This window comes from Alternaria dauci, chromosome 5 (assembly GCF_042100115.1).
Source record: "Alternaria dauci strain A2016 chromosome 5, whole genome shotgun sequence".
NCBI lineage: Eukaryota > Fungi > Ascomycota > Dothideomycetes > Pleosporales > Pleosporaceae > Alternaria > Alternaria dauci.
Genome location: NC_091276.1, coordinates 457,603 through 476,187, shown reverse-complemented (window position 1 = coordinate 476,187; position 18,585 = coordinate 457,603). Strand labels below are relative to the sequence as shown.

Genomic DNA, 18,585 nt, shown 5'->3' with positions numbered 1-18,585 from the left:
TACTTCATTAGTGGGCCTGTTGAAAATCAGGAGAAAGGACTTCGCTAGGATGCGGGGTACAGGAGCCCGGCGTTCGCGATCGGAGGCCGTGGAACGTAGTCCGGAACGGCAAATTACGTTGTGACGGGGAACGTGCCATGATCCACCGGATATGCCGTATCGGTCCAACCACGCCCTCTCTGCATGAGTAATCTTTCTGCACGTGTTCTGCGGTATTGTTACATATCTGGATTTGACACCATTGAATGTGCAACCTACATTCGAACTGAATTTCATTCTCTTGGCTTTGATCAGTCTTATTTGCCATTGTGCGTCAACTTCCGAGGTCGTATTTAGGATGGTAGCATTGATAAGTCTTCCTTGGCTTTTGGCCGCTACTGTCGTAGCCATCGTTCTCTATGCGGCGAAGCATTCGAAACGTCAGAACCTTCCTAACGGCCCTGCGGGATTACCTCTCATCGGAGTTTTGCCAGACAAGAAGCTTCTGCTACATCAGCAGCTCCTTCGATATGTCCCTGTCTACGGCGACTTCTTCTCCTTCAACATGGGCAGATCCAAAGTCATTGTTCTGAGCAGTCCGGCTACTATCGAGGATCTGATCGTCAAGAGGGGACAGAATTATAGCTCGCGCCCTTCCACTTCATCGCAAGGCAAGATCGTATCGCAAGACCGGCTGGTTCAGATGCAGTATGGCAATCTCTTCAGAGTACGTCCTGCCGCAACCATAGCCAGACTACATGTAGGACAGTATTGACACGAACTGCAGAAACATCGCAAGATGGCACACACCCTTCTGGGCGTACAGAGTCTCAAATCGTTCATGCCGTATCAAGACTACCAAAGCATACAAACCCTGAAGTATCTTGTGAAAACCCCCAATGGGTTCTACAAGGAATTACAACGCTATGCAACTAGCATAACCTTGAGCCTCTTGTGCGTAACCTTCACTGGACTTTTACGTATGGATGCTGATTGAGGGTTAGAGTTGGTGCACGCCTTGCAGATCCCGAAAGTCCAATTCCTCATGAGGTCGACATCGCTACGCGCAGAATGTTTGCTAGTAAGTCGAGTGAAACGATTTCCATGCTTTGGCTGACTCACCATATTAGATACGAGGCCAGGAGCATGGTTCGTGGATTGGCTTCCTATTCTCGACGTGCTGCCCAACTCCCTAGCACCATGGAGGTCTAAAGCGCAGAGGGTTTACGAGGGTCTCATTGAGTTTTGGTCTGTGCTTTACGATCCCGTGGCTAAGAGAGTCATGGAGGGAGACGCGCCAGACTGTTTCGTAAAGAGCTTCCTCCAAAGCCCTAGTGCTGATTCCTTCTCTGAAGCGGAAAGGAGAGTATTGTTCTCGGATATCCTTTCAGCTGGTCAGGAGACTACGGCAACAACCCTCCGGTTCTTTTTCAAGGCTGCTTTGTTGTATCCCGAATTCATCAAGCATGCTCAGGCGGAGCTGGACCAGGTAGTGGGTCAGGATCGTTTGCCCGATTGGAACGATCGACCAAACTTACCATACATCAAAGCCGTCATTACAGAACTCCACCGGTGGGCATCTACGACACCTCTAGGCTTCTATCGCGCTACGAGTAACGATGACACATGCCGAGGATCATCCATTGCAGCCAACACGACAGTACTCTACAATACCTATGCGGTGCATCACAGTGAACAGTATCTTCCCCAGCACTAAAAGTTCATCCCTGAGCGTTATCTTCCGGAGTCTGATGCGAGAAGAATGGCCAATGGTGCCTACGTACCTGTTCACTATGCTTTTGGCACCGGTAGAAGAGAATGCCCGGCAAAGTATGTTGCGGATGCTAGTCTCTACATCGCCATAAGTCGTCTTCTTTGGGCATTCAATATAGAACTTGGTCAAAATCCGCCGCCTGGTGACGGAATCGGTAAGTTACAATTGGAATCTCAGCATGAACAGGATAGAACTCGACTGACCATATCTACTAGCTGGTGGCATTCCCATCTTAGGGCCGGCTGAGTTTGGTTGCAATGTGATTGCCAGAAGCGAAAGAGCGAAGGAGGTCATTGAAGCAGCGAGCCGGGAAAAAGGTTCCACTGTACACCTTGAAGATGCTTCTTCGTTGTTCGAGAAAGAGTTGGTAAGGGTTGGGAGGAGATTCAGAGGCGAGTAGCTGGGCTTGAGCATATAGTTGATGTCGCAAGAGGCTGATGTTCAAATCAAGAAGCAATTCACTCGGCCTTCGAGTGGCGTTATGGTGACATGCGGCCGCTGAGTGAGAACATTCCAGCATCGAGTCAGTCCAAGACCCGATAGATATACAAGTCATGTGGCGCGTTGCAGGTGTGTAATCAACGGCGGTCGGATCACCCTAAGCAGAGCTGTCTCTGCGTTTCATCTAGCCTCGCAGAGGTGCGGTAGTCACCAGCTGAGGAGAACGTGCCATGAGCTCCATGGCGGCCTAACCATGTCGGTACCAACACTCTATTTCTGCGTTGCCTCCGTGACCCGCGCAAAGTTGTATAGATGTCTCGCTGTGTATTTGGTTTGAAGTCCACCTTTCCAGTCCAGATTGATATCCGTTCGCTCCCTGACGGTGCTTCCGAGGTCGTCGACTTCTGATGAACGTCAGATCCAGTGTGGACAACGAGGCAATGTTCAAATTATGCTAGCTTGCACTGATACGTACCGACAGCGGGCAAGTGATTCACGCGAGCGATGCACCTTTACGAAGCGGTATGACCAGCGGGAGGGCGTTATGGTGAAACTGAATCTTGATGCGGGCGATGACCATGGCAATCTCCGTACGCGCTGTTCTGAATCCGTACTGCCGAAGTGAACCCGGTTGTGCATGCCGTTGCACAACCACTTTTTGTATCCCGCCCATCCTTGCTGTAGTAGCCCAGTGGAATAGATCTCCGCACGTAATAGAAGCCGCGCGAATGGTTATAGTGAGTTGAGTACGGATTGGTCGTGCATTGTGTCCTGCTGGAGAGTACTGCCGAGGTTGACAAGATTTGCAGATTCGTCGTTGATTTGACCACGCGATGCCATGAGGAAGATAGCCTCTCCAGGGCCGAGCGCACACAAGCCATCAGATATTGATCTTCCGTATCGATGAAGTTGAGGCCGAATGTGTTCAGTCCATGTCGCGTCATCCAAGAGGTTGGGAGGAGACAGCGGCGCCCCCAAAATCGGTGGGGAAGCGCTAAACTGCTTTCGCGTAGTGCATGTCTCAACGGGTAAGGCGCCGTGCCGAAAATGGGGCGGGCCTCTCCGCCGAAAGGAGAGACTGAAGCCTCTAGAGTCTCACTTTCTGGGAACGATCAAACAAATTGACTAGCCCTGTTGTGAGATCGGAGAATGTAGTACGCGCGCACGCGAGAAGGCGACCGATTTTCCTTAGAAGGCGTGTCACGATTTGTCAAGCAACCCATCGCCGCATCACCACTTCTCAACAGATCTTTATGGCGCATAAATTCCTTCGCGTGAGCGTCCCAGCGCTCATAGCGATGGCAAGACGCAGTGTTTTTATTATAGCTAGAAGCCAGCTTCAGGTGAAGGTAAAGTACATTCAAAGTGCTCGCGCACATGATATTTCTCTTCATTCTTCCGCAGTCGGGTATTACAATGTCGTAAGGACAGAAAGGGAATCCGGCAAGTCTCCACGCTATGCGCAACGATAACTAAAAGAACAGCAATGCCATCATTCGACTGTGTGCTCCGCGGCCATCCTAGGTAGTGTTCCACGCGAATGGATCGTCTCGCTCAATCCCATAGGTCTTTCATCCAACAGTCTCCCGTCATTTTCTTCATCCACCTTTTTGAAAGTATCATGGACCAAGCCTCTCCGGGGATCTTCGTTTTTGCCGCTGCGGGTACTCTTTGAACGACCAGAGATTGGGGATGGGAATACAGTGCCGTCGCTTAATACCATTCCGGCAGCAGGAGGAGCCTGACGTGGCAATTCGAGAGAGCTGCTATCCAAGGACTCGTGGTCAGGCATACGGCGAACGATTGGGTTCTGGGACGTAGCGGTTGGTGCATCGCTTTCGCCGCGAGAATGGCGTTGATTGGCGCCATTGTTCCTGCGCTTGCGCCACCACAAGACTAGGCCGACGATGAGAAGTGTACCGACCACGGCACCGACGACGCCTCCAGCTATAGCGGCGACCTGCGACTTTGCTTTCGCACCGGGTAAGACGCGACATACTTGCTTTACCTTCGCATCTGCTCCTGTAGGATCGGCCGGCGCAACGACTGCAGGCGCGAGCTGGAAGTTTTGCGCATCGGGGTCGACGATGAGGTAGTTTTGCGTGAAGAAAGGGAGACCTAGAGTGCCGATAGTCACTCCGCCCGCAGGACCAGTTTGGTTAGTCACCGCCATGTTGAAAACTGTCGCATTATCCACTTCATACACTCCCGCAGCATTGTATGCCCGCGGTCGGCTGTAGAGCTCGGTCGCTGGTATGACGGACTTGTAGGTGGCAACCGAAGGCTTCGATGCGTCACCACCGGGAGTACCCATGTCAGATAGCGTAACGGTTATGGTACCCGTCGGAGCTGGATCCGTAGGAAGCTCGAAATGACGCGAAGTCTCGTTCCAGACGGCAGTAGTTTCTGCAGCGGCGAGAGCATCCAGCATCGCGGCCGGAAGTCTTATGTCCGAAGAGAAAGGATCCAGATGCACAACGAGGGTATCAGTCTCGGATGCGAACAGCGTAGTGCTCGTACCACCGGCATCGTACGTGATGGCTGTCAGGATCGCGCATGTTGGACAGTCAGAGAACATAGGAAATGTGGTTGCAGCACTCTCCAGGCGGCTTTCGTCGTAGCCACCGACTACGATCAGACCATCTTGAGGTGCATCTTCAGATTCCGATCCAGCCCATAGTCCGAACGTCCGAGAAGAAGCTTGACCTGAATCGACGAGAAAGTTGAGAAAGCTAGAGTTCAGTCCCAAGGGCAGAGTCGCGCGGTAATCGGGTTCATTCCTCATGAAAGGATCCGCGTTGGCTATGACGTGTTAGTGTTGTGAATGCCGATCGCTCTGGTAAACTTACTATCGGTAGACCCATTGGTATACATAGGAAATGTGGTGAATTTATTCGCATCGGGCGTGAGACCAAACGCTGCGGCATCGTCGAAGAAGATGTAAGAGCTCGCGGATACTAGCTCCACAGACTCCCTACTCCCTCTCCATACCGCGTAGTTGACCTCTGCGAACGTAGTCGAAGCTGCGCTGTCGTAAATACCACCCAGCTGACCGATGCAGCTCGTGTTCGTAGCTGCTGTGCATTCTGCTGCATTGTTGACGAAGATGTTGTCGGAGAGCGTCGACGGCGTCAAGGAAAACGGCTGCGGAGGTGTGCCAATCGAGAATGAGATACCCCTAGAGAGTACGGTGCCATCTGCTGAGACCGAGTTGTTCGCCCAAGGCAAGAGCAATGGCGTGGAACCGTTTGCGCAAGCCATCGCGACGAAGAGTGGCCGCCGAAAAAGCAACGTCTGGTGTTGTGTTTGTGTAGCAGCGTCAGCCTCGCACAGGCATCCTCGGGGTCAGTCATGACTGTCCTTGATATGGATTTACAGGGTTGCATGAACCAGGGGATGGTGATCTTGCTAATCTTGGGGTTATGGGGCCTTGGGCATGGTTACCTGGGCTCTGAGATCGGGCTTTGATAGCGACTGCGAATTCGGGCGAGGGAACAAATCCTATTGGATTGCTCTACTCAGGATTTTTCGGTACCTAGAGTCTCAGGCTGGACCTGGATGATAACCACAACCCCACCTCCCTATACAACACGGTTGTCTCTCTCTGTCTTTCTCAAGTCCACATCCAGAGCATCCGGGGTTCCGTCATCGCGATTAGCGGCCTGTGCGCTTTCTGGATGCTCTCCAAGAGATGGTGACGTCACAGCTCAGCTCCAGGCGCGGCCTTGATTTGCTGACACCCGCGACTCGAACTGCAACATTCCCTGAAATGAGAGGAAAGTATGTCGCAACTCCCCTGACAGGACGGGCCTTTTGCGGGGGTGCAAAAATGCCAAATTCGGCCCGTCGACGTCGGAACGTTGTTCAGCCACATGGTGTCCCGCACATCGAGCCAATCAACGCGCGATGACGAATTAGCGTCATTCGGGGAAAAGTATCGCGTCTGCAACCCTTTCGCTGATCTCGCTCGCTTCTTTGATAACTCGGTTGATCGTTGTATGCCCAACCTCAAAAATTGGAGTACGTGCCCAGAATGGCCGCTTCTGGTCTTTTCGTTTGAGCCGCGCAAGATCTCCTCGCTGATACCGAAGGTGGGTACCCTGGTCGCGAATCATTTGAGGAGTATATTCTGCTATTGGATGGCTGGGGGGTCCGACGCGTGAAGAAACAATCGCGTCGCATTACACTGCACTGCAAAATTTTGTCACTTGAGTTGATCGACTGGTAGCGGTCTATGAATATTTCCCACGCATGGCGGCCTGACAACTGAGTAAGTCGCTCGAATGATGAGCGTGAGAGCCGAGGTACAACTGTAGACTGGACACATGGACTTTCTTTGTTTGTTGCTGGTACCTAGGTGTGTGAGCATCCAGCAAGGTTAGCCTGCTCTCTCACCACACACCTTTGCTTACTATGATTTGGCCTAGCTCCTAATCGTCTCATCGACAGCAAGTACAAACACTCCACCCTGGGCCCTTGGATTCCAGTGTAGCACATTCGGCGATAGTCGGCGATGCGCAAGTGTTACAGGCTCCCTTCACGTCTCGTGTTGGGCTCGACATGCCACAAGCCATGATCTTGCCACAGGAAATTAGGCGTCCCTCATCAACCATCCAAATGAGCGGAGTCGTCAAGTACCGAGATGCCTGAACGTGATGACGGATCTACAACACCGGGGGATTTAGACGCACGATATCATTCCGGGTCATGGCTTGTTTGCGGCGATATCCATAGCGGTAGAATCTAGTCGTTGATGACATGGTGTTTCTACGGGTGGCCGAGGCAACGTCGTTCGTTTACAAGGTACTGCGGAGTTTCGAGCCGCACTTGTTAGGATGCTAGGGGCGGTCAACTCTGCCATGCGCCGCATGATACATCTTGTAGGGAGAAACACGGAGCATTATTGCAGCAGTACCGCCGTCACAATCTCCGCATTCAATACTTTGGGGATTGAACGGAATTGTTGGGAACGGTGAACCCGAACTTTGAAGACCCAAAATGGTGTTATATATTGCAGGGGACGGCGTGTCTGGTTTGCATTTTCCGGGAATAAGCAGTAGTCGACAAGTAGAGTTTCGTGGGTCCGTTCAATGCTGGCCGAGGCTTCGACTCTCTAGTTGAGCATGCGTGTTTGTGTAAATTCGAAAACTTTCATCGCGTTCGAGCCCAGAGACAGATGCGCAATCCGATGAGAATCTCTGTGTTACTCTAGTTCGGGTGTTGTCCACCCTTCCCGTAACAGAAATTTGGAACAACGATGGCGATTTGGACTCGTGATGGTGGGTGACAATCAATGATTCAGCTTCTCCTGTTAGCAATCGCTAGAGAAACTCCCGAGGACTATCTTCATCGATTCTTACATTGCTGGCTCGGCATTGCGATGTCAACAGCAGGGCAAACGTTTTACCGGAGTTGCTGGATGGCTAGTTAATGGCGGGATGAATAAGCCGCGTCGCAGTTTGCGTCATGCACCTGTTGTCGGCCCCATACCTCCGATTGCCACCTCCCTGAGCCCCTCTGCGCCTGGCTGCTGTGCGAATTCATCTGCTGTGGCAAGTTCAACTCCATCGGTGTCGTGTCGAAAGTTCAAAAACGCCCAGTATCGCAAAGGGAGGAATTTCAGAGGCGTCGGCTAAATGGCTAAAGTCCAGCCTCTTGTCATTGGGCCAGGGCGCCCACGCGCTGTCCCTCACGCTAAAATAGGAAACGATAGATCGTGGCTTTACGGGTGGGCTAAATCTCAAGGCTTCTCTCGTCGTCATTCATTGAGGGTTGCGAGATTTGCCGGTGAATGGAGGTTGAGGATAGAGAATCCGACATGGTTCCAACAACTGGCAGAAACTGTCGCAATAAAAAAGCTGTTAGGTGGACGTAGAGACGATGCGCGTTATATTGTAGTGCATATTGATCGCTGTTCTCAGTGTTGTGGGTCGCATCAGTCAACCGCGGACGTGGACCCTGAACGGCCCGGTAACCAGGCGCTTCCCCTCACTTTCGCCTTCTCTCCTTCCATTAACACCAACACCATCATCAACACCATCGAGTCCTCGGATGGACGGAGTCGACGCTTGAGGCTGAGCGCGTGTTCATATTACCCGGCTAGCTTCCATCAACGCAGCTATACCTGCGCCCACGTTCGCGACATGAGTGGGACCTGCATCTCACGTGCTCCTTCACCCCGGATATGCATTTCGCTTAGGCAATAGACAGCGGCGCCCAGAACGTCTACCCCAGAAGCAGGAGCTGGCCCCGATGATCCCGAGGTCCAAGCCGGTTGATTTGTGGATTAGACTGGAGAAACTCCGCGACCTGCAAGCAGGTGGCGCCATGCAGCCAGGTCAACGGACTTGCAGCAACGAAGGGTAGGTTTGCACATGTGCCACGAGCCCGGTTAAACAAGAAAACTGGGGTGAAGATGAACCGCGAGAGCGGATAGATTGATTGAGCATGCATGCGCTAGAGTTCTAGAATAACCGCAGAAGAATATATAGTATACCAGGCCGGTCCGTTGTTCAAAGGCATCCGTGCCAGACAACTTCGAAACAGTCAACACTCTCGAAGTCTCAATCGATATGCGTTTCTCCAGCATAGTCGCCAGCCTGGCGTTTGCCAGCTCTGCCGTTGCCAGCCCGTGAGCAGCTCACGTTTCAATCGTAGCGACGACTCGCTAACATGTGGATAGTACCTACGGTCATGGCAAGGACAACGACAGTCTTTACAAGTCTATGAAGAAGGCAGGACGAAGCTTCATTGGCACCGCTCTGACTCTCCGCAACGAGACTCGTGAGGGCGAGATTATCAAGGCCGACTTCAACTCCTTCACCCCCGAGAACTCGATGAAGTGGGAATCTGTTGAGCCATCCCGCAACAACTTCACCTTTGAGGATGCTGATCGATATGCCGCCTACGCCAAGGAACACAACCTCCAGGTCCATTGCCACACCCTGGTGTGGCACTCTCAGCTGCCTCGCTGGGTTTCCGAGGGCGGATTTGACAACAAGACCCTCATCAGCATCATGGAGAACCACATCAAGACCGTGATGACCCGCTACAAGAGCGTCTGCACACGCTGGGATGTAGTCAACGAGGCCCTGAACGAGAACGGCACCTATCGCTCCAGCGTCTGGCTAAACACAATCGGCGAGGCCTACCTCCCCATTGCTTTCCGCTTCGCCAACAAGTACCGCGGCAAGGCCGAGCTCTTCTACAACGACTACAACCTCGAGTACAACGCGGAGAAGACCCAGGGCGCCCAGCGCATCGTCAAGCTCATCAAGTCCTACGGCGTCCGCATCGACGGTGTTGGCTACCAGGCCCATCTTGCCAGCGAGGCCACGCCCACTGCTCCTGGCGCCGCTCCCGACCAGAAGACTCTCGAAGCTGCTCTTCGCGCGACTGCTGACCTTGGCGTTGACGTTGTCTACACCGAGATCGATCTCCGCATGAACACTCCTGCGACCCCCGAGAAGCTCAAGGTCCAGGCTGATGCTTACGAGCGCGTTGCTAGGTCTTGCTTGGCTGTCAAGCGATGCATTGGTATGACCGTCTGGGGTATTTCTGACAAGTACTCTTGGATTCCTGGTGTCTTTGAGGGCGAGGGTGCTGCCCTTCTGTGGGATGAGAACTATGAGAAGAAGCCTGCGTATAAGGGCTTCCTCAAGGGTATTCAGAGCAAGAAGCATTAGATGCACGTTGAAAACGATCAGGACGTCATGTAGATATTGAGTAATGTGTACATTGTATTGGGATTGAGTTCGATATCGTGACTAACACGCTCTCGAATGATGCTTTTGATTCTTACCAAATACTAACATCGACACAGAATCCTATTACTTCTATACTCCTCTTCTAGATGATATCTCCGGCGTAATGACTTCGTTCGCTATACAGCATCGTTATCTGTTAGGTACATGTTGTCGGTGCCCAATATACTTCGCCATCCAACTAAATTGCCGTGTACCGCGGTGCATTGACGGGGTCGCCCAAAGTGATTTGTACGAAGTAGGTCATGCCTATTGCGTGACCAATCCAAATAACATATGCGCCCAATGCGCCTGAAGCGAAGGCGACTTTGTAAATAGCACTGACCAGGATAATAGCGATAAGGTGCGAAACGTAATGCGGCCTCGAAGTGAATCACTTGATGCCCGACGGAATGCTTACAAGAATATACTGCACGCTAGACGTTTGTAACAGCTAGTAGACCTATTTTCAATCTCGCTCATCCTGTATAGTGTTTAGTTCCGTCATTGATGAAGCGGTCCAGAGAAAGAAGCTAGCAGACGTGACATGCGCAGGTTGAAAAGGGAAGCAAGGTAAGTGGTTGTATGATGGACCATCGTTGATCTACGACTACGTGCGTGAATCATGGTCTTAGTGCCACTTTGTCGATGGAAGCATGCTAAACTAGATACACTGGGTCTCTCCGCCGTGTTCATAAGATCTGAGCCAATATCGATTCGGTCTTGCCAAAGCCGCCCGGTAATCTGATAGCGATCCAATCATCTCATGAGAGACGTACTAGGATAGTCGGTGCTCTAGACGGTCTTAGACCTGGCCACTTTGGCAAAGAAAGCATCTGTGCACTCGTTGACGCGTTGACCACTGACGCCAGGGTTTTTGTCCTCGTAAGCTACCGTGGCTTTGTATTCTGCTCGAAACTCATTGTTGCGGACAAAGGTACGGACCACGCTGTTCATGAATCCTAAAAGCTCCAACTTGCCTTTCTTGAATTTCTCTTCGTCAAGTGCAACGAGTTGAGACAGGCTGAGGTTGAATGCAGACTGCCAGTCGATGTTGACCTTGCTAGCAAGATGGTCTGCTACTTTTCCCATTACACCGAAGTCCAGAGTCGGGAGTCCGGGTATCTCACTTAACATCTTGACCGCGGCTTTGTTGGTACCGAGAGGATAGATGAGGTGCACCTCTGCCATAAAACGGGACCTATATTCTTTCCATGTCCACAACGCCTGACAGATGCCGTATCGTGCGCCACTGATGTCGATGATCCATGCTTTCTTTGTCTTGGTCGATGTGACGCGAATGGTTTGGTGGGGATATGCTGAATCGTTCTGGTCGCTTTCGCCGTTGATGTAATGGAAAATAATCTTGTGAGGGGGTGAGTTGAGATCCATGCTGACTTCCTCAATATCGACATCCAAGTCTGCAATGGGTCAGCGGTTTACCATCTGGTAAGTCAAGCAGATCTCACCTTCCATAAGCTCACTAATGATACTGTGCATCCAAGCCGACGGCTCATTGCACACCAGAGAACAGAGCACAGCGTTTTCAGTTCGCGTGTCGGAAACCAGGTGCTGAGGAAATTCCATGAAGTACTTTGTGCGGCCGCCACCAAGTTTGATACCCTCGTATATTACCAGATCATCGTTGCCGAGACGTTGGACCTTGATGAGTGGCGTGTCCCAGGTGTTCTTGCGGAAGTCGTAGTAGCCTTGTTGAAGGATCTCGGCGACGCGGGCAAGCTTCTTCTCAAGGTTCGCGTTCTGGATATCCCTGCAAGCCTTTTTGTGAGCGGGCCAATCCTTTTCCTGACAGACCTTGCCACAGTAGCGACGCGATGAAGCATCTGACTTGCAGCCCCGGCATTTGTTGGGAGCAGGCTCGCCACAGACGACGCACACGGGTTGTGCTTCTGGCGCCATGATTGGGGTTGTTGTTTCTGCGACTGAGTGGTATGGATAAGTGGTAGTTGTAAGGTGGGTAAGTGAGTGTGTTGTTTTGTTGATGACTTGCTCAGGTGAAGCCGGGCAATGTTTGTTCCGGTCCTAAGCGACGACGAGGTGAAGGTGCGTTGAGCTGCGCAACACACCCAAAATGGAAGGCCAGCTCGCTATATTGTACGATCTAGGAAGCTCCGTGACAAGCCATAAATAGTTCCCGTAGATGCTCATTGTCCAAAAGTAAGGCAGTATCACAAAACCCATCCTCACGCCAATACTTCTTCGGGTCATACTATGCCTTGCATGATTAACTCACATCAAGTTCATCGACCTTTGTACCTCCAGCATATGATCCAGTTCCGGGCCGCTGATTTGGTCTCTCAACTGTGTCACGGCTCCAGCTTCATCAATCTCGAGAGTTGGATTATCCGCGCGCTCCACCATCGTCCTTACGTCGATCAACATATCTTGGAGGATGAATTATTGCTGGATGGCTTCGAGGAATACCTGAACGTTGTCACGATCCATCGCAGATAGATAATGTGCTGGATTGTAACCTGCAACAGCTGTGCGTACGACCCCAGTCAACAAATCTATCAAGTATTGCTTCCAGGCCAAACAGTCAGCGCTATCTTGGCAGCTGATATTCGCTAACGCATTGCCGGGCTGCTGTAGAAAATTCGAGAGGGCTGCTTACATACGCCATGTAAGCTGAAGATTAATTCGTGGGTAGAACGAATAAGGCCGCTGAACATCAACGCAAGCTTGCGTGAACACTCTGCAGTTTCCGAAGCTCAAAACTTTGCGAAGACTGCGCAGGTGCATGGATTCAAAATCTGCAGCCGTGAAGATAGCTTGCGTAAGTCCGAACTGGGCGCCAGAAGGATTCATGTACCATCGCTTCCCGCTCTGTATGTGAGTCACCCGTAAAAGCATGAAAATGTGGAGTGGCTAGTTCAAGTCTCTTTCACCGTTTTCGCCCCGAAGGAGAACCGTTCGCAGTGCCTCTTTCAGCTCGACCTGAACTTCGTGAAGATGAAACTGGCTTGCTACAGTTGTGTTAGCGTGCTTGTAGATCGGACGAGGTTTCAAACTAACTCACGCTCGATTAATTGTGTAATCAGTGGTTCTATCAACGCCAAGGGCAAGAGGGGGTTAGGAAAGCACAGAAGCGCATGTTTTGCGGCCTCGTACGGGAATTCGATATCAGCAAGGCTCGAAAACAAAGCTGCCGTAGTGGCACGGCCAGTGTAGGCTATGACGGTCTGATTTTTGAGTTCAACTCTCGAGATCGGGATTGTCCAAGTGTGCTCCTTCAGTGTAAGCCAGGCTTGTTGGACAACTTCAGCGGCTATCGTGAGGGAAGTTTTGAGCTCTATGCTTTCACAATACTCCTTATGGTTGTTCCAATCCGCTCTTTGGTGGCTTCCGTGACAGTACACGTAGGTTTTACATCCAACACAGACCCTCGTTGCTGGTTCCTGGCAATAGGAGCATTTTTTCAGGTCCATAGTGGGACGAAGTGAACTGCGAAGACGATGGAATCTGAAAACAGTGATGGAGCGCAACGGAAGCTTGAGCGTTGCTGAAGAACTGCTTACAAGTGAGCCTGTCTCCGGGATTTATGATATTGCTATAGCAATCGTTTGTGCAGACTAGGTAGCAGCTGACAGAAGCTAGGGTCATGGCGAAAGTACAGCAAACCAGTGAAGATCGCTTCCATGGGAATGACTGGATCCGTAGTATGAACGTAGGGTCGCTGAAGCCAAACATCAGGTGGTGTGCACGTGACGTCATATCTCCCATTGGATAACGCTGGCAAGGTCGGCTGCGACAGAGGACCTTTAGAAGTGGAAAGTGGTAGTGGATATTAGAACGCATTCTTCACAGCAGCGTTCTGGCGATGGTCTCTTTTGGTCGTTCTTGTTGGTGGGGTGCAGCGGACTCCCGAGGTTCCCCGACAAACCCACGCGTCCCGATCGGGATACCCCGGCCGCCAACTTCATACTCGTGCTATGGTGAGCACACTATGAAAGCATCGCTGCGCGCAGTCGAAAATTATGCAGCTGTCGCTTATGAGACCACAAGCCTTCGCTTCCGCTCCAGCAAACTCGAGGAGCGTGGGCACGAGTAGTTGTTGATGGTCAGCCAGTTCGCGTGCGGCACAAGTCGAGCGATGCAGACAATCGTCATACGGCCGGCCGGGCACGTCAAAAAGCAAAACAAAGCAAAGAACGATGGCAATCTTGACATTGCCGTCAATGATGCACCTGGTTAGCGGACCGAGGCGGGCTGTGAGCTTCACATGACGATCAGGCACGAGGCAAGGATTTTGGCGCAATTCGCTAGCTCCTACGTCATCGTTCTCCGCAACCCAGTGACATAACACGACCTCTTCTCCGACCTCACACCTCCCTCACACCAATTGCAAACTCAATTCCAAAACCTTTTGCTCCCTTCCAAGTCACTTTTTTATACCCCAATCACCTCAAATCTCATCACAATGGGTTGGTTCAGCTCCGACGAAAAGTCCGCTGCGGCCACTCACCCCGTCAACCTCGACGTCACCACAAAGCACGGTTCCGCAGCTGAGCAAGACCGCTACGGCCAGCACTTTGGCGCCTCTACCGATGCCATCCGCCGCGGTGTCGACAAGGGCCTTGACAAGCTGCAACAAGCTGCGCTAGCCAAGGGCGAAGGCGCCGAGCAAGACCGCTACGGCGAGCACCTGAGCATCGGTGACCGCGGCTACAACGCCATGAAGGATGCGGCCAAGTACAAGGGCGATGGCGCAGAGCAGGACCGGTACAATGCGCACTTTAGCCCCGCGCTGCACAGCATCGATGCCGCCAAGGCGGTACAGGCGGCGGGCAGTGTGGCTGCCAACGGAGAGAAGAATGCCAAGTACTACGGTCTTGGGTACGATGGCCAGCAGAGGGCGAAGCTGTTGGCTGGTGGTGGAATGGGTGCAGAGCAGGTACGTGGCTGACCTTGTGTGGTCATGGTGACGATGCTAATACAGTTGCAGGACCGTCTTGGCCAGCACTTCCACCTAACCAGGGACGCCGTCGCCGATGCCGCACAAAGACTGAAGGACGGTGCGAAGGATGTTCTCCCTAAGCGATAAACGGATAGCTGCTCGATGCGAAGATGACGGCAACGATGACCTTGGCGAAGACTGAAACGGCCGGATATGTGTACAGCGTATTGTATGTTCACAATGTATAATAAAAGAATAATTTCATCATGTGTAAAACATCTTGATCCTGTCTGTCTGGGAGTGATGCATAAGGTGCTTGTGCCACGCTCAGCATCGATAGTATGGTGGTGGAAAATGACCAGCCATGGCCAATGCTAATAGTGAACGCAGTCTATCGCCAACCTGCCGAAGAACACCGTCGCCACACACTGTCGCACTGCCAAATACATTGTGAACCGCAACCTATCGTCTTTGCCAATCATGGCCATGCCGCGCGCAACGGCCAGAGCCACCGTGATGGTGACACTGTGCAGTGCCTAGCATCCAACACCCATCAGGGTACCATACACCCAGCTCATGTATGCACGATCTTCATGACCACTACAAAAGGTTCAATGGTAAGATATAAAGATATCCGTCTCCAAACATGGTAGCAACAGCACGTCCTTGCGGCTCGTGTGGCGCGCCTTGCGTACCCCACATCTCCCGATCTGACGTAAGCCCACCACGTCCGACCCCGGAATAGCGCATATCAACACCAAACCGTGGTCTGCGTTTCATGTTTACCCATACTTGGGTGCTTGTCAGCAGAGTCGTTGTCGGCCTTGCGATATTTCGTGGTACGGAGCAATCTAGCATGTTTCAACGACAGACATTTCTTATGACAAGACGGGATTGCACCTTGTGCGCGTGGAAATTGGTCGCATGTCGAGAAGTCAAGACAGATGGACGAGAGGAGCTGATGAGAGACGGGCAGTGTCTATCAAAAGAATCAGTCTAAGAAAAGCGCTTCACAAGAGCAGCAATATATATTCAGATCATGGTGAGAGGATATAAAGACACCATACCATCACCAGCCATCCTCTCATCCACATCATCTTTCACTCCGGTCATCCACACCTTCCACATCACCGTCCTCACAACCACCTACCAACTAACCAAGTACCAAAATGTACTTCACCGCCCTCCTTACCCCCTTCCTCGCCGCCCTCGCCGTGGCCGCTCCTACCGCCCCTACCACCATCCACACCCGCCAATCCAAAACCCTCCGCGCCCAACTCTCCAACGACGCCATCGACGCAGCCGCCCAGCGTATCATCCCCGCCGACGGGTAAGCCACTTCCATCTTCTCTTCTCTTCTCATCGTACCAACGAGCTACGATCCACTAACTCCACATACAGCTCTCGCGTCTCTATCCGCGCTAATTTCGCTGCCCTGGGCCGTCCTGTGTTTGCGAATCGTGCGTTGATTGTGGGAGGTGCGGGGAGTGGTGGGCGGTGTGGTATTTTTAGTGATGTGGCGGGGACTAGGAGGGTGGCTACTATTGTGTAAGTGTCTTCTTCGTGTGAAGAGATGATGTGGGCTGGTGGCTAATGATAGTGGTAGGGCGGGTGGTGGTGATGTGGATTTTGGAAGGACGAATCTTGATAATGGGGTTATTGTTTGTGAGTAGAGTGGTGGGAGAAGTAGTGTGAGGAGAGCAATGGGAGGTGGTAGGGGAGGGTGGGGTTGGAGAGTGTGGGATGGAAGGATGGAGATGGGAACTTTCATTTACTTGCGTGTTTGTTTTGTCATTTCTCGGAAAATTCTCTTCTTCTTGAGCGCTTTGATATAGAATGAATGATCCAGTGTCGGTCATATCCTCTTAACCACCCACAAGTTCCAATCACTCATCTCGGCCAAAGCGATGAAAATGTTCTCCCTACTCTTTGGGAGATGCGTCGACCCAGCGACTTCTTAGGCTCACCTCCCACTTTCGCTTCTTCAGACATCTTTTCTTTCTTCCCGAGGCCGCTGAAAAGCTTGCCAAACGAGCTGTGCCGGGTGTGCTTCCTGTTCCCATTCCATGCGGTTGACGAGTGAGAAAACCCCGGCATGCTCATAATGCGCTGTTCTGCTCGGGGGCGGTGATCTGAAAGTCCTGCTCCAAGGCACCAGTATCGGCTGGAAGTGGACGGCGGATGATCGTGTGAGCTGTTGCCTGCTTCTCGGCATTCGAAGGCGACGCAACAGACTTGTCGACTGGCCGCGATGAACCATTGCGCAGCTCTGTAGGACCGTTACGCGTGTGTCTCTTCTCGACGAAGATCTGGCTCTGCTCGGCGTCAAATTCATGAAGACTAGGATACCAAATTGATCTAGTGGCCTCGCTTGGAATCACAGTGACACAGGACTTAGCGCAGAAGTTTCCATCTCCATCCCCGTCGAGAACATGTATCTTGTCCTGTGATCTGGCATTCGGCGCCGAGGATCGAGACGAAACATTCTCAAGGTCTCGTGATACTGGCTTTCCCTTGATTGACGGTACACTCTTCAACTCATCGTCAGTAGCTGCGCTGTACATAAACGGAGGAAGAGGAGCGGTCTGCTCCCTAGTACTCGCATCATAAGTTAAAGGAAGCAACGTCGTGGCCTCCTCGCCTGTATTTGGTTTGTATGTACCTGGAAGCAGAGTCATGATCTCTTCGCCAACAACCGGATTATACTTCAGCGGAGTGAGAGTCGTAAGTCCACCATGTCGTGCCTCGTCCGGCATATTGACAGCGTGAAGCGTACTCTTCCTATGCTCAGCATGACGATCGCCCATTTTCACATTAGCACCTGGAGACGCATTCAAGTCCGCTAAGTTCTCAAAGTCTGACCTGTATTGCACAGACGGCACAAAGTCTGTTCGAGAGGCAAAGCGAGTGAGCTTCTTGTAAGCCTTGGCTGAAGCCCATGGATATGCCCAGTCGACCACATTGCAACCGTCTTCGATGCCTCCCAGGGTGAATGATTCCAGTGGATACATTCTTCGAGCTTCTTCGTTATCCATTCCCAAGAGCACTGTAACCGGATCAGGTCGTGAGAGGAATTCTGTGTTCAAGTCGGGCGTCTCCATGCCGTTCATTTTCTCGACGCGACGAAGTGGCCGCTGGACCATCTTTGCGATTGGTGATACTTCTTGCCTCCTAGAAAACGTTGCTGGATCGAAGACGTTCCAAGAACCTGAGAAAACGGTGGAATCAGTATTGCCAAGGTCAGCAAGATGCACCTTCTCGTTGTCCGGATTGACCGGCTTGTCAATACACTGTTCGCTCTTCGCGCGAGAATATCGCTTGTCATACGATGACCGCTTCAGCGGCTCGTGTTGTAAAACTGGCTCTTCCATCTACCAGATAGCCTTCTGGTTACCTCGGTGTCCTCTGAAAATAGGCGCAGTAGTCTTGACCGATTCATCAATAAGTTCGGACAAGTTGTTGTTGAAACCCTTGTCTCCAATAAAGCCATTGTGATTTGCAAGATCTCTACTCGATATAGTCGATTAACTATGCGAATCTTCTGTACACACGGATGGAGTTAGTGGTGGACGAGCCGTATCATCGCCTAGGGAATGTCGCTTAGCCCGATGAAAGTAGACCATGCGGGCACTGGAGCGGTAGCTTGATGGCGAAGCGGCTGGAGATGGCTGCGACTGAGATGTCAGATGGTCACGGTCATTGGTAGCAGGTCTGTTTTCCTGCGTACTTTC

At 51.8% G+C, this 18,585-nt stretch overlaps 8 protein-coding genes across 8 annotated transcripts; 4 read left to right on the top strand and 4 right to left on the bottom strand.

Moving 5' to 3' along the window:
- Positions 1-337: 337 nt before the first annotated feature.
- Positions 338-1,696, top strand: ACET3X_005698 (uncharacterized protein; the record flags this gene model as incomplete). The annotated part of the gene is made up of 4 exons (XM_069452523.1): positions 338-706; positions 767-933; positions 984-1,060; positions 1,110-1,696. The coding sequence occupies 4 exons, from the start codon at positions 338-340 to the stop codon at positions 1,694-1,696; spliced, it is 1,200 nt and encodes a 399-aa protein (XP_069306058.1).
- A 1,756-nt stretch (positions 1,697-3,452) lies between these two features.
- Positions 3,453-8,106, bottom strand: ACET3X_005697 (uncharacterized protein). The gene is made up of 3 exons (XM_069452511.1): positions 7,555-8,106; positions 5,044-7,496; positions 3,453-4,996 (listed from the first exon to the last, which is right to left on the bottom strand). Exons 2-3 carry the CDS (start codon positions 5,453-5,455, stop codon positions 3,687-3,689), a joined length of 1,722 nt encoding a protein of 573 aa, XP_069306057.1. The 5' UTR covers positions 5,456-7,496; positions 7,555-8,106; the 3' UTR covers positions 3,453-3,686.
- A 121-nt stretch (positions 8,107-8,227) lies between these two features.
- ACET3X_005696 (uncharacterized protein) lies at positions 8,228-9,921 on the top strand. The gene is made up of 2 exons (XM_069452500.1): positions 8,228-8,825; positions 8,877-9,921. The coding sequence occupies exons 1-2, from the start codon at positions 8,767-8,769 to the stop codon at positions 9,877-9,879; spliced, it is 1,062 nt and encodes a 353-aa protein (XP_069306056.1). The 5' UTR covers positions 8,228-8,766; the 3' UTR covers positions 9,880-9,921.
- Positions 9,922-10,731: 810 nt separating this feature from the next.
- ACET3X_005695 (uncharacterized protein) lies at positions 10,732-11,856 on the bottom strand (the record flags this gene model as incomplete). Its single annotated transcript, XM_069452489.1, has 2 exons — positions 10,732-11,357; positions 11,406-11,856. 2 exons carry the CDS (start codon positions 11,854-11,856, stop codon positions 10,732-10,734), a joined length of 1,077 nt encoding a protein of 358 aa, XP_069306055.1.
- Positions 11,857-12,825: 969 nt separating this feature from the next.
- On the bottom strand, positions 12,826-13,371 carry ACET3X_005694 (uncharacterized protein; the record flags this gene model as incomplete). The annotated part of the gene is made up of 3 exons (XM_069452478.1): positions 12,826-12,923; positions 12,977-13,225; positions 13,341-13,371. 3 exons carry the CDS (start codon positions 13,369-13,371, stop codon positions 12,826-12,828), a joined length of 378 nt encoding a protein of 125 aa, XP_069306054.1.
- A 1,006-nt stretch (positions 13,372-14,377) lies between these two features.
- Positions 14,378-15,001, top strand: ACET3X_005693 (uncharacterized protein; the record flags this gene model as incomplete). Its single annotated transcript, XM_069452468.1, has 2 exons — positions 14,378-14,851; positions 14,903-15,001. 2 exons carry the CDS (start codon positions 14,378-14,380, stop codon positions 14,999-15,001), a joined length of 573 nt encoding a protein of 190 aa, XP_069306053.1.
- Positions 15,002-16,023: 1,022 nt separating this feature from the next.
- ACET3X_005692 (uncharacterized protein) lies at positions 16,024-16,406 on the top strand (the record flags this gene model as incomplete). Its single annotated transcript, XM_069452458.1, has 2 exons — positions 16,024-16,184; positions 16,256-16,406. 2 exons carry the CDS (start codon positions 16,024-16,026, stop codon positions 16,404-16,406), a joined length of 312 nt encoding a protein of 103 aa, XP_069306052.1.
- A 547-nt stretch (positions 16,407-16,953) lies between these two features.
- Positions 16,954-17,997, bottom strand: ACET3X_005691 (uncharacterized protein; the record flags this gene model as incomplete). Its single annotated transcript, XM_069452447.1, has 1 exon — positions 16,954-17,997. The coding sequence occupies one exon, from the start codon at positions 17,995-17,997 to the stop codon at positions 16,954-16,956; it is 1,044 nt and encodes a 347-aa protein (XP_069306051.1).
- Between the last annotated feature and the right edge of the window lie 588 nt (positions 17,998-18,585).

What these genes read in the sequence shown, in the direction of transcription:
- ACET3X_005696 (XM_069452500.1), top strand. Translation starts at nt 8,767, where the DNA reads ATGCGTTTCTCCAGCATAGTCGCCAGCCTGGCGTTTGCCAGCTCTGCC. An exon ending in AGCTCTGCCGTTGCCAGCCC is followed by an intron (nt 8,826 to 8,876) that starts GTGAGCAGCTCA and finishes ACATGTGGATAG; the next exon opens with TACCTACGGTCATGGCAAGG.
- ACET3X_005697 (XM_069452511.1), bottom strand. Translation starts at nt 5,455, where the DNA reads ATGGCTTGCGCAAACGGTTCCACGCCATTGCTCTTGCCTTGGGCGAAC. An exon ending in TACCAATGGGTCTACCGATA is followed by an intron (nt 4,997 to 5,043) that starts GTAAGTTTACCA and finishes AACACGTCATAG; the next exon opens with CCAACGCGGATCCTTTCATG.